General features: G+C 37.9%; 1 protein-coding gene across 6 annotated transcripts in view; it reads left to right on the forward strand.

The window, feature by feature from the left end:
• Nucleotides 1-14,031, forward strand: part of FGD4 (FYVE, RhoGEF and PH domain containing 4) — a 198,789-nt gene that overhangs the window by 159,701 nt on the left and 25,057 nt on the right. For all 6 annotated transcript variants that reach the window (XM_087855765.1, XM_087855766.1, XM_087855768.1 and 3 more), the window contains 4 exons: nucleotides 4,977-5,066; nucleotides 7,317-7,462; nucleotides 7,913-8,069; nucleotides 12,866-13,004. In XM_087855765.1, the coding sequence (XP_087711891.1) occupies nucleotides 4,977-5,066; nucleotides 7,317-7,462; nucleotides 7,913-8,069; nucleotides 12,866-13,004 (532 nt within the window). The remainder of the gene's footprint in view (nucleotides 1-4,976; nucleotides 5,067-7,316; nucleotides 7,463-7,912; nucleotides 8,070-12,865; nucleotides 13,005-14,031) is intronic.

Below are 14,031 nucleotides of genomic sequence, written 5' to 3' on the forward strand. Positions count from 1 at the left end.
AAGAATGAATCGCTGGCTCCACACAAGCATTTTCTGCCTACCCAGTAAATGAAGTCTGCGAGCTGCAGTGGGGGCTCTTTGTCTGGGCTCCTGCCATATGGAAGAGTCATGCCAGAAGGTCTGAAAAGAGCTGCAGGAGCGGGGGACATCTGTAAATGAGGAGGCAGAACCGACAGTGCAGCACATTCATGAGCCAGCGGGCACAGTGACTCACCACCAGGCTGAGCCTAACCAGTGGGAATGGAGCGTAGCTCTGCTGAAAGGTTACTGGACACGTGAAGGTGCACAGTCCTAGCCCCGCAAGTGCATTGTGCAGAGAGAAGTAAGAGAGAGTGGAGGAAAGTAAATTGTGTGATCTTTTACTGTAAGAGGCATGCATCTTACCTTTTCAGTTGGGATCGTTTAGACATACTCTATTGTATTTTTGTTTGAGGCAATATTCTGAGAATCAGCTTTCAATATAGGGACATAGTTATAATTTGCAAGTGAAAAAATCTATTTTATAGAGGAATATGAAAGGTAAGATGCTTTTTTAATAGCATATGTATCATTATTTTAAAAAGTGAAGTCTATTAGGCAAATAAGATTTTTTATTAAATCAATATTGTGTAGCCATTACTATTTTCCAAAAAAGCACAAGAATATATGACGACTTAGTATAGTGCTAAGCACAGAGTAGGGGTTATATAGTTTTGAAGTGGCAAATAATAAGAGACAATATTATATAACTTGACCTATTTAGCTTTCTATTTTAAAAAAATACCATGCTATATCCCCAGTGTATCACCAATTTTAAAATATGTTTGTTATTTAATCCTAAGTGTGATAGAGTAGCAGAGACCCATGCATGCAGATGGGTCATGTATTTCTCCTAAATGTACTCACAGATGAGTTTAGTAACTAAGTTTTTTTAAAGATTTTATTTATTCATTTGACAGAGGCAGAGACGGCCAGCGAGAGAGGGAACACAAGCAGGGGGACTGGGAGAGGAAGAAGCAGGCTCCCAGCGGAGGAGCCTGATGTGGGGCTCGATCCCAGAACGCCGGGATCACACCCTGAGCCGAAGGCAGACGCTTAACGACTGAGCCACCCAGGTGCCCCTCAGTAACTAATTTTTTAAAGTTAGAAGCCATCAGGGGTGCCTGGGTGGCTCAGTCAGTTAAGCCTCTGATGTCAGCTCAGGTCATGATCTCAGGGTCCTGGGATTGAGCCCCGCTTTGGGCTCACTGCTCAGCGGGGAGTCTGCTTCTCCCTCTCCCTCTGCCCCTCACCGCACTCCTGCTCTCTCTCTCTCTCTCTCAAATGAATAAAATCTTTTAAAAAAAATAAAATGAAATAATAAAGTTAGAAGCTATCATATCATTACATCAAATATGACTAAATTTAAATACCTGATAATTATTACTAAAATGCTGAGAAGCCTGTGATAAAGAGAATTTATATTGGAGAAGGAATGTGTAAATTATAAGGCCTAGTAGATATCCCATTTCATTTTCAAGTGGATGGTTTGTATTTTGTTAGTCTGTATCCCTTGTAGGCACTTATTACAGTCTTCTTATTGCAGAGAAGAGTTAAAGTGAAAACCACGGGTTTACTGACCCTGACAAAAAGTCCCATGCTCTCCTATATGATTGGAATCTGATTCAGTTACTTTTTAACTGTGTGACTTCGGGCAAGTCACCTGGCCTTTCTGAGCCTTGGAATTTTGTCTTGTATGTGTGTGCTGTGTATAACACAGGAATAATGTATCTATTCTATAGAGTTATTGTAAGGATGAGTCAATTATGTCAAATATAACAGTGTCTGTGCATAACAACCTATCAGTGAATAAGTGTTAGCTGTTCTGGTGAAATTGTTGTTTGGGTCGGTGATTTCCTTACCTCCACCACGAAAATCCCTAGTAACTTTTCGTAAACCTATATGTGAGTGATTAAACTGAATGTCAGCAAGTTTACTTTTGCTTATCTTTGTGTTGGTTTTGGCAAGGTCAGGGACCTGACGTTAGAAGACCATCTGTGTGGAAGGACACAACTTTTGCTAATAACTGCTGGCATCTCCCTTGGATTTTGCAAATTATGACCAGGATACCTACAATATGCCAAGTTCAGCTAAAGTATGATTTAGAGTCAGCAAAAGATCCTTTATTATAAGCTTCCTATTTAAGATCCTGTAGGATGTGGAAGACCTCAGGAGTGACTTCATTGCATAGCAGTAACAGACAGTATGACCTGTTGGTTAATGAATTCTCTGACTCATGAAAGATGTATTATTTTATCATGGCCCAAACGTTGCTGGGTGGTTTTCTTTAGAGGTATTTGTCAAAACCAGAATCAGAACATATGAAAGTATGTAAGTGAGTCAAAGAGATACAGTAGTACCACTATTAAAATAAAACTAAGTACTTGGAAAGAGCAAGCCACCAGTACTAATGACAACATGGATGTATCTCAAATGCATTTTGAGAAGTGGAAGAAACAAGACTGAAAAGACACATACTGTGTGATTCCATTTACACAACATTCTGCAAAAGGGCAGATCTGTTAATAGGAGCTGGTGATAGGAGAGAGGGGTGGGGCCGAGAGGAGGGAGCCATCGTGCATATACCCTTGCATTTCATTGGCTCCTGAACCAATCTCTGTGTATTCTTGATTGTTAGGCTGTCTTTTGACCTGGACAATGAGGGTAGTTTCTCCAAAGGAAAGGCTACATAGTGGTAAGGTAGATACACTGAACAGATCTGGATATCATTAAGAAATGGAGGGAAAGGATGTCAAACAGGCGAACGATAGTGCTAATACTTTACCCTGAATTTGTTGTTGTTGTTGTTGTTGTTTTTAAGATTTTATTTATTTATTTGACAGAGATAGACAGCCAGTGAGAGAGGGAACACAAGCACGGGGAGTGGGAGAGGAAGAAGCAGGCTCCCAGCGAAGGAGCCTGACGTGGGGCTCGATCCCAGAACGCCGGGATCACGCCCTGAGCCTAAGGCAGATGCTTAACAACTGCGCCACCCAGGCGCCCCCCTGAATTTGTTGTTTAACCACAACCTTGGCTAATTGTGGGATTTAATGACTACATAGTTCTTATTTCAGTATTTTTGAGACCACAAATTATTTAAACAGTCTTATGTTACTTTACCTGAAGACTTCACATAAAAATCCCTCATTTTAGTGCTGCTGTAAAAAGCAAAATGGTTACTTCTCACATTAGAACAGATATTGCATAAAGCATAAAAGTAGACCTCATATGTTGAACACAATGAAGCATTCCTACAGCTTAATAGCATTTTATACATAATTTCAAATGTAGCCTTTGCACAAATTAGACACTGGTCTAAAATATACTTTGTCCTGCTTTGGTATTAGAGTTTTTACTAAACCCTTACTATGCTTCATATTTGCCTAGAATGAAAAGGGTATTTCAGCAAGTAGCTAGGTCAAAATTTCTCAACAAAAAGATGTTTAGGTATAAAATAGAAAATGAGTTCTAATAGGACCAAACCCAAGAGCTTTGGATAGTTGAAGAAGGCTCCATGGACAAGGAATGGAAATTCAGCAGGCCATCCAAAAAAAAAAAAAAAAAAAAAGTCTTAAACACCTAGAGAGATAAAGCAAGAATGTATGCCATGCAGAGAGGATGGAAAGAAGAAAGGTTTGGGAATGACCATGGACATGTTTGGATAACATGTGGATTAGATTGGTGTGTTTGCAGGGAAGGGTGCCTGCAAAGATACAATGAGAAAGAAGTCTGAGGAAGTGAGTAGAGAGAGATTTGAACAACCCTGATGGATTTTATCCTGCTGGTGAAAAGAGGACTGTTGGAAGTTTTCCTTCTATGGAAAGTAGAATGATCTTGGCAAAGCAGAGTTAGAAAGATTGCTCGTACAACAGCATATAAGGTGGGTCTAACTAGCCAAAAAATCAGATCAACTGGGAGCTATTGATTGGCCTGGGCTTGAGATGTGGTATGAGCAAAACCAGATGGCAGTGATGAAAACTCAAAGGATGGATGCTAATAATGTAAGAGTAGGAGCTCATAGCAGCTGGATTTTGTGGTACGGGACTAAGTTTAGAGTGATTTAAGATACCAAAGCCAGGTAATTGGAAAGGGATGGAACCATTGCCAGGCTGGTAAAGTTCTGGTGGGGTGGTGTGGGCTGGGGTGAGAAGTGGTAGGATAGAGGTTTTCCTGAAAAGATGAGTTTGGTCTTACATTGACAACATGTCAGTAAATGTCCAACAATAGTTAGGTTTGTGTGATTGCTACTCATCCATTCATTCAGCAATATTTTATTGAATGCCAGTATTTTATTGAAGCATTGTAGTAGACGAGAGTTACCAAGTTATCGAGAAAAAAATGTTCCCAATCTCATGGAACTAGCAAAGCTCTACAAATATATTTAAGAGCTAAGTAAACATATACTGAGGAAATAATAAAATGTTTGTATTTAAAATAATATGGGGTAGAGGGAGGGGAGCATAGATGAAACAAGATGAAAAATGAGTTGATAGTTGTTGAATCTCAGTAATGGATACATACTGGTTCCTTTTACTGTTTACTCATATGTGATTGAAATTTTCCCTAACGTTTTTTTAAAAAGGCAGAAAGTTAGGTGCGTAGGGCTAATAATTAGACAAGATATCTGAGAGAGTGATGAAATCATGGCTAAAGAGTGGCCTGAGAAAGGCAGGGAGAAAATGAGCCAAATACAGTGTCTGAGAAAGATAAAAGGTGTTTCAAGGACAGAGGTGATAGTGTCAATTTTGACAGAGGCTAGCAATGTTATAAGTTACATCTAGCAGATTGTTCATTTTTAATTGTGTTCATTTCTGGTTGGATGGCCCTTCATGGCTGAAAAGAATTGGGTACATGAGAAGCTTGAGAAAACTATTTTGAGCATTTGAGAAGGTGTTTATTACTTGAAAAATAAGTCCAGGCTTTATTTCCTAATATGTGAACATCTGTTGTGTTTTTAGGAAACTAATGAGCAAAAACTTCACAAAATAGCCAACGAACTTTTGCTTACGGAAAGAGCTTACGTCAACCGACTTGACCTCTTAGATCAGGTAAGATTTTCCCTTTCAGGGTTATTTTTTGGCATTGTTCATCATTCTTAGTCATCAAGGGGTTTTAGAAACTATAAGAAGGGGATGACTGTTTTTGGCCAATGAAAGCTTTTTCTTCAAGGGAATCTTTACGATTTTTAGCTTTGTCAGTGAATTCACTAGACACAAAGGGTTTTCAACTCATAAAGAGCAGATTCAAGGACTCTCTGTGAGTCACAAAATCCCTTTATCTGTATGTTTCAACACTAAACACTAGTATGTTTCTTGACCATTTGTTATGATTCTAGAGCCATGTTACCATTATAATCTAAATAAGAGATTGGTGATTCTAATTCATATGAGAATATGCCACTGATTCTGTTTGTCTCATGCGCTCTTCAGCCCCATGTGACTCATCTGAATTGATGGAGTAATAGGGCCAGAAGAATTTTGAACGTTCACTTGCTCAAGCTTGTAGGAGACATCTAATACAGTGCCTGGTATAAAGTTGCACAGTTAATATTTGTTGGAAATGACATCCTACTTTATCATGTTTTGTATTTCATCATGGTGGAGCCTTGAGTATCATTTCAAATGCATGTATGTTTACAAAGAAAGTTTTAAAATGCATCATAAGAATCGCTTGAAAACTAAGGCCTCTTAATATTGTTTTAATGATAAAAGAACAAGATAATTGGTGGGTTGCTAATATAGACTCCTCTTATTAGAAGAGAAAGTTGCCATGTTGGAGTGTTAATTATAAGAAGAATTGTCCCACTTCTGCCATTGGGAAACTGGAACTTCATGGGAACACGCCATCCTGGGTGTACCTCCTTATCGTCGGTTCCTAGAATGAACTCTGGCCCTGTTAGAGTGAGCCTTAAGGGGCCCAATTAAGGGTTCTGTTCTTTGAAATAATGAGTTTGTGTCTTAAATACTCACTTTCCAAAGAATTTCACTTTAAGTCCATTGATTCCTGTTGGGTTTGTACTTCTGAAACAGTTTTTCTCCTCATGGGGATTACAGACCTGAAATGTTAGGTATTCCTATCATGGAGACATGTCTTTTCCTCTTATCAGGTTTTATGGGGTTTTGGTTTTCGTTTTTTGTTCTTTTTTGCTATTTCTTATTAGTAGCTGAGAAGCTACTGACCTTTTAGAATGAAAGCTGACCTTTTAGAATTTTAGAGTCTTAATTACTTACAATATCCTATCTATTAGAGTCTCTAAGGACATAATTTTGTGTTCGTTTTGCCTCCCAAGAAAATGCAGTGGAGGTGAATTTAGAAAATTAACAACCATCTGGACATTATGAAGGAACAGACCTCCTTGTGCCTACATTTAACAGAATGGCAATTAAGAGGTATAGTAGCCCTAGTGGAGTATAGCTAAGACTGCAATTTTTTTAATTGTTTTTAAGATATTCATTATTATGTACAAGAGATCTTTTTATCCTCTTAGAAGTGTTCAAGTTATCATGAATTATTACTTAAAAGCAGGAAGTCATCTGTGAACTAAAATACTTTGACTTATCCATTGACCAGATACTTATTAAGCACCTGTTCTACCATGGGAACTAAACTCTGATGGCCTCCCTCCCTCCCCAAGGGGGCATACAGTTTAAATAGGGGAAATGAGATTCATGCCAACAAATTACAATAAAGGGCAATATGATATACATGCCATCTAAGTCATTCAAAACATAAGAGTGAAATATACCACAATTGTTATATATAAAGTTTTCCATCTTTATAAACTCTACTTATAGATAGGAGTAAATCCCTTTACCTCAATTGGAAATTCTCTGGCATAGGAAAGGTTAACATAGCCTAGGCATAGGCGTAGCCTAGGTATAAAAAAAAAAATCTTTTTTTTTTTTTTTAAGATTTTATTTATTTATTTGACAGAGAGAGAGACAGCCAGCAAGAGAGGGAACACAAGCAGGGGGAGTGGGAGAGGAAGAAGCAGGCTCCTAGCAGAGAAGCCTGATGTGGGGCTCAATCCCAGAACACTGGAATCACACCCTGAGCCAAAGACAGACGCTTAACGACTGCGCCACCCAGGCACCCCTAGAGTCAAGTTTTCTAATTCTGATTCCTGGTTCTTCTCAATCAGAGCATATATTCGGACATTTCAAAAATGATTTATTCCTTGAACCCTGAACCTTTTCATTGACTCAACAAAAGTTACTAAGAGCCCACTATATGCCTAGCACAGTGCTAGGTGGTAACCAATAAATTTAAAGTAATGTTTGTTTTATTCTCTTATTCAGGTATTTTACTGCAAATTATTAGAAGAAGCAAATCGAGGCTCATTTCCAGCAGAGATGGTGAATAAAATCTTTTCTAATATTTCATCAATAAATGCCTTCCATAGTAAATTCCTATTGCCAGAGCTGGAAAAACGAATGCAAGAATGGTAAGAGGAGTAGATGGCAAATGATATGTCTCAGGCAGTCATATTAGATGTGGTGTTATTTGCTTTTAAATTGAAACAATAATGCTACACAAAGCTACAGCCAAACTTTGTGTTAAATTTTTACCATAAAGACCACTGATTAGAAGTTGTGGTACATTTTTAGCTTTGGTTGAAAAGGATTTCATCTCTGTTTTCCAAACAATCTTTTGATTAGTGGAGATGAGGTATCGGGGTAATCTGGAGCTTTAAAAACTCCATAGCATGTCTCTTTACTATGTCTTTCCTAAACTTCCTTTAGAAAGGTGCTGCTTTATTTCTCTACCCGTCTGACAGCAAGGTGGCTTGGATAAAGCACAGGGAGTGTGTAGAAAGTCATCACTTCATTTGGAGTCCTGTTAATTCACTTATTCTGTAAGAAATTTTAATGACCTGTTTCTGTATTTTGTACAGGGAAGCAACCCCTAGAATTGGTGACATCCTTCAGAAATTGGCACCATTCCTTAAGATGTACGGAGAATATGTGAAGGGATTTGATAACGCAATGGAATTGGTTAAAAACATGACCGAGCGTATTCCCCAGTTCAAATCAGTAGTTGAAGAAATTCAGGTAATTGGACTCTTGTTCAAGGCTGTGAATTAGTTTTTCTGTACAAATCATAAGGTCTTCTAGATCTAAAGTTGAGATTGAGACATCTGTCTGAGACTGCCAAATTCTGTGCTATTCTGAATTATGCAGAAATCATCTCCGCAAAGTTAACATATTTATTGAGCACGTGGCATGTGCTGAGCAGTAAATTCTCCATTTGCTTTTGAGTCTAGCTTTTATAAAGATCCACATAAATTTATAAAGTGGGTTCCCATTCAGCTCTTTGCCTCTCTTGTTCTCTTTCAGAGATTGAGATGATGGAATGAATATATATAAATGAACATAAAGAATGATTGCCATAAACCCTGACAGTCTGCAAACATTATTCTGGGTGTGTGTGTGTGTGTGTGTGTGTGTGTGTGTGTGTGTGTGTCACTTTATATGTGTGTCCTGATTTTTTTTTTCAATTTCACCAAACCTGGATAATACACTTTAATAATACCATAGTAATTTTTATTTGATTCTCTAGTCAAAGTCTTTAATAACTTATTACTTGATAAAGTTTAAAAATCAAAAAGGAATTCTTTAGGTCACATTAGATTCTTGGGGTGGGGATTCTGCTGCTCCTCTGTTTTCTTTTGTGCTATATAAATATTTTTTATTTTACCATTTTAATTCCTCTCAGACTTTTTCATTTTTTTTCCTACTGTCTGTTGAAGGAATTATTATCTGCATCTTAATTTATCAGTCTACTTCAGATGAATACTAACCTAAATTCTGGTAGAGTAAGGCATTTTGCTCCACTGTAGCTCTGTTCCTCCATGCCCCATGCTTTTAGTCTCTTATATATTACCTTTACATGTTTTAAATACAATAATACAGTGATATAATTATTATTTTTTATAATTTTATGCCTTTGAATGTAGGGAGGATATAAGAAAAAATAGATCTATAAATGTATTTATTAACCCATATATTTACCATTTCTGAACTAAGTTCCTTTCCACATAAAGTGATGTGTTTCTTGCAAGGCAGAATTGGATAGCAACAAATTTTCTTGGTCTTTGTTTATCTGGGAATATCCGTGTTTCTTCTGCACTATTGAATTGTGTTGCTGGATACAGAATTCTTGTTTAATTGTTGTTTTTTTTTTTTCTTTCAGCAAAATGAATGTCATTTCACTGTGCTCTGTCCTCTGTTGTTTTATATGGGAAGTTAGGAACTGCATTGATATTTCCTATATGTGATGAATTGTTTTTCTCTTGTTGTTTTCAAATTTATCTCTTGGCTTTTGTCTTTGAAGAGTTTGAATATGATGTGTCTAATATGGCTCTATATTTTTCTTAGGGTTGAATTTCTTAGATATGTAGGGTTTTTTTAATCAATTTGAGAAGTTTTCAGCCATTATTTCTTCAAATAATTTACTCCAATTACACGTGTGTTGGTATTCTTGTTATTCTGCAAGTTTCTGAGATGATTCATTTTTCAATCTTTGTTCTTCAGGTTGTATCATTTCTATTAATCTTTCTTTGAGTTCATTGATTTTTTTTTCTCCTGCTGTCTGGAATCTGCTTTCGAGTCCCCGAGGTACATTTTTCATCTCAGCTCTTGTGCTTTTCAACTCCAGAATTTCCATTGGTTCTTTTTATAATGCCTGTTTCCTCCTTGGAAATTGCTATTTGTGCATTCATTGTTGTTACACTTTTCATGTTTTCCAAAACAATTTCCTTTCATTCTTTGAACATTTTTATAATAGCTACATTGAAGTCTTTGCCAGCTACATCCAGTATCCGTGTTCAGCGACAATTTCTTTTGATTGCCTTTTTTCAGTTTAGTAAATAGTAAAGGTTTTCTATGTCTTTGAATGTCTCATATTTTTTTGCTGAATAGTGGACATTTTAGAGAACCTATTGTAGCAACTCTGGATTCTGATCTCGCCCACTGACAGTAGCTTTAGTTAGTTTTGTTTGTTTTAGTAACTTGCTTCAACATGATCTATAAAATCTGTCTCTCCTCTGGTGTGCAGTTGCCAATGTCTCTACTCAGTATATGGTTTAATATTCATGTGTGTGTGTATGTGATCCCAGCCTTCTAGGGATTGCCCCTATGTCTACCTAGGTTAGGGGTCAGTTATTGAACACAGATGACTAAACTACCGAGAGCCGGTAAACTGTCATCTGCTGATGGACCTGTCTATGCATAGGGGAACGCATTTAAAGATCGGAGCATTTTCAAGTCCATTGGACCCTTTTACGTCTCCTGTCTATATGTTATTAGCCTTAGGGAAGCCCAGAGACTCTGCTGCCTTAAGCTGTCTTCTGCCTCTGCTGATCATTCACACAGCCTCAACCAAGAATATTATTATCTAACCTTCCCTCCTCCCACTTCCAACCACAGCTTCAGGCTAGTAGAGCCATTGGTCTTTTCCCCACTTGCCCACCTTCACTTTCACTGACAGTGTTGCCGGGTGTGTGCTTTGCCCACCACTCCAGATCTAATGAGCTGTCTCAACTTTAGCAGAGACACTGCCAGTCTTCACAGCCAGTTGCACCCAAACTAAACCTTCCAGTCATTGAATCTTCATTTGCTAGGGGAGGAATGGGTATGGCCCCAGGCCAGAATGCCACAAATTCTCACTGTTCTTACCCAAAGGTCAATAGTTTTTAAAGCATAAACTCTTTTCAGATTGTTCTGTGTCTTTGGTCAATTTCTAGATTGCTGAAATGGTTATTGTATCATTTTTATCCAGCTTTCTAGATGCTTTTTCCAGGGAGTATTTTGCCAGTCTCCTCCCTCAGCCATACCCAAAAGTCCTGCCTCTATCCATTCACTCTTTTTTCTTCTTCTCATGATTAAGCACTCATCTGCCTTTCTGAATGCTGGCCTTGATTCTTTTACTAGCCCCTTTTGCTTAAACTGGACAGGGTACAGGTTTGACTCTTCACATTCTTCTTGGCCTTCACACCCTCATGTTCCTGAGCCTTTAGCCATCACTAGGGTCATTGTTTCCAGTCGTTTCCTACCTCTAAACTGTCATAGCGGAGTGGGAATCAACCAAGTTTAGAATTCAGCCACTTAGTCACTGGACCTTAGAAGACTAACTTCTCTGAGCCACCATTTCTTCATGTAAAAATGTGGGGATCAGTAATATTTTCCCATATTTCATATACTAATAATATATAATATTATATACACATTTACAATAGGTTTTGTATACACATTTGTATGTATATGTATACAATTTGTATACACATTTACAATAGGTTTGTTGGAGAAAATCAAATGAGATGACTGAACTTACAACATTAATATTTTATACTTTATTAAGGAAAGCTATTATTTCCTCAGTTTCCATCTTGATTTCAGGCTCTTTGTACTTTTTTCCTGATCTATAGTATTAAGTTCCAAACTAATTTCCCCACATCTCCCTAAAGCCACACTGCAGTAGGTTAATCTTAATACATCTCAGATCTAACGATACTGCTTTCCTGCACAAAAACCTTAGATGAAGTAAGTCAAAACTCAGCTTGACTTATTACCCCAGATTACCTTTTCTTCCTCATCACCTGTTTCCCTGTATGTATATCTTATTTTCCAACAAAACTCAACATGTTTCATGTCCAGCTGCCTTGGGCCTGCTCTCCAAGGTCCCTCTTCCTGCACTTGTCCCCTGGTCTTCCCTTCCCTGCCCACCAGAGGCTGCCCTCATCAGAGTTCGTGTCAAATGCTCTCTTGTCTGTGAAGGCTTTAGTTTCTCCTTCGCTTTGAATGCAAACATCATGTCTTAATACCACTTTTATACCCAGCAGTGCCTTGATCATGGTATGAGTTCAATAAATATTTGAATGGGATTCCTGGTTTGTTTAATATGAACAACAATGCATCTTATTTTTCAAATAATCTTTTCCCTGTCTTATGTTAACAGCTTATTGAAAGCAAGGGCTATAGACTCAGTTTTGCTGTAAGAAAAGGAGATCTATTTACAGAGTTCAATTTCAAATGGAAAAGACTGACATGGCCTAATCAAAAATTAAAGTTTTGTGGGGCGCCTGGGTGGCACAGCGGTTAAGCGTCTGCCTTCGGCTCAGGGCGTGATCCCGGCATTACTGGATCGAGTCCCACATCAGGCTCTTCCGCTATGAGCCTGCTTCTTCCTATCCCACTCCCCCTGCTTGTGTTCCCTCTCTCGCTGGCTGTCTCTCTCTGTCAAATAAATAAATAAAATCTTTAAAAAAAAAAATTAAAATTTTGTGAGAGATAATAAGATGCTCAGTTCTTATCATTCTTCTATGTGGAGACTTTAAGTTCTCAAAGGAAATGACATTTATGGTACCTTATTATTAAATAGTTTCTGCTGAGTCCAAAGTCTTTTAATACAGTTGTGCTTAGTGAACCTCATTAAATATATGCATCTTTTAAGTATGTCTGGAGTATGATTCAATAATGTGACCACAATAATGTGACTAATTAAAGTGGTTGCCAGCAATCTGGAATTTTCTCCCTTAAAATTCTGCTTGCTTTTTCTTTCTGTTCTTAGACTAGATTGGTGGGCCTCGAACTTTAATGCTGTTAAGAATCTGAGGTATTTTAAAATGCACGTTCGCAAGCCTTAGCCTCAGAGATTGTGGTTTCATAGATTGGGATGGGGTTCAGAATTTGCATTTTTCATAGTGCCGTGGATTGATCTACTGCAAGTGATCCACAGACCACATTTTGCAGGGAAATACTGTCCTTGGTGGAAGTTCTGTATGACAGTGAGTTTTTAGATTGGCCACCTTCATTTTTAAATCTTTCTTCAAAAACCTTTCTCATCGTAGAAACAGAAGATCTGTGGGAACTTGACTTTGCAGCATCACATGCTGGAACCTGTTCAGCGAATTCCCCGGTATGAGATGCTTCTGAAGGACTACCTAAGGAAATTGCCCCCTGATTCTCCAGACTGGAATGATGCTAAAAGTAAATGCTTCTCTCCCTCCCCCTTTCTATTATGGGGTAATCAAGTGACCAGGAAGCCTTGTGGTTGAAGAGCGAGATATGTCTCACAGCCAATTCAGTAAAATACTGCTGCCAAAAAATAACCTCACTGGGAGTTGTCATCAACATCTCAACTAGGCAGGCACTTCTGAGCCCAAATCACAGGTTTAGAGCAATGCCGGTCACATTTCTCATGCTGATTTCACGTTAATCATTAACTCGGGAATCTGAAACTATAGTCTTAGGGACATCTGGAATAGCAATACACAATTACCTTCTCACAGGAAGAATACAACCATTCAGAATTACTGGTGCTGCTGGTTGATTAGATGGGTTGATGCATACCAAGAAAGCTAAAATGACATTTACTATGTAAAAATAACCTAAGCAAAGTTGTTCTACCTACCCTAAAAGAAGAGAAAATGATGCTTTTAGTGGCAGTTAAGATTTTCCCAGGAAAACTTTATTCCTATTCTTGTAGTTGCCTTCTGTTTTTTTCATTAGATCCTAACGAATGGGTTTTTTGAAGGCTCAGGAGTTTCAATACTTTTAGCTTTCTCATGTACTTTTAAAAAATCAAAGCATATGACTCTTGATCTAAGGGTCATAAGTTTAAGCCCCTCATTGGGTGTATAGCTTACTTTAAAAAAAAAAAAGAAGTTTAAAAGGGGGCGGCTGGCTGGCCTAGCCAAAAGAACATGTGACTCTTGATCTAGGGGTCATGAGTTCAAGTCCCACTTTGGGTGTATAGCTTACTTTAAAAAAATTGTTTTAATTAAAAAAAATGAATCAAGTAACTGAAGGGAAGAATACAAATTTAAGGAATAGAAATGGCTTCGTGTCAAGAACTAACAGTGCTGCTGTACAGTCTTGAAACATTGGTACTTTGCTAATAATTTCTTGTTTTTATTTTAAGTGTACCCTGGTAAGAGATGAGGAACACAGAATACAATCTTTGGTCTTGGCAGCCTGGGTCTTTTTTTTTTTTTTTTTTAACAAAGACTTTCTT

The sequence above is a fragment of the Ursus americanus genome, chromosome 25, assembly GCF_024610735.1.
Source record: "Ursus americanus isolate L20-20 chromosome 25, mUrsAme1.1.p, whole genome shotgun sequence".
Lineage (NCBI taxonomy): Eukaryota > Metazoa > Chordata > Mammalia > Carnivora > Ursidae > Ursus > Ursus americanus.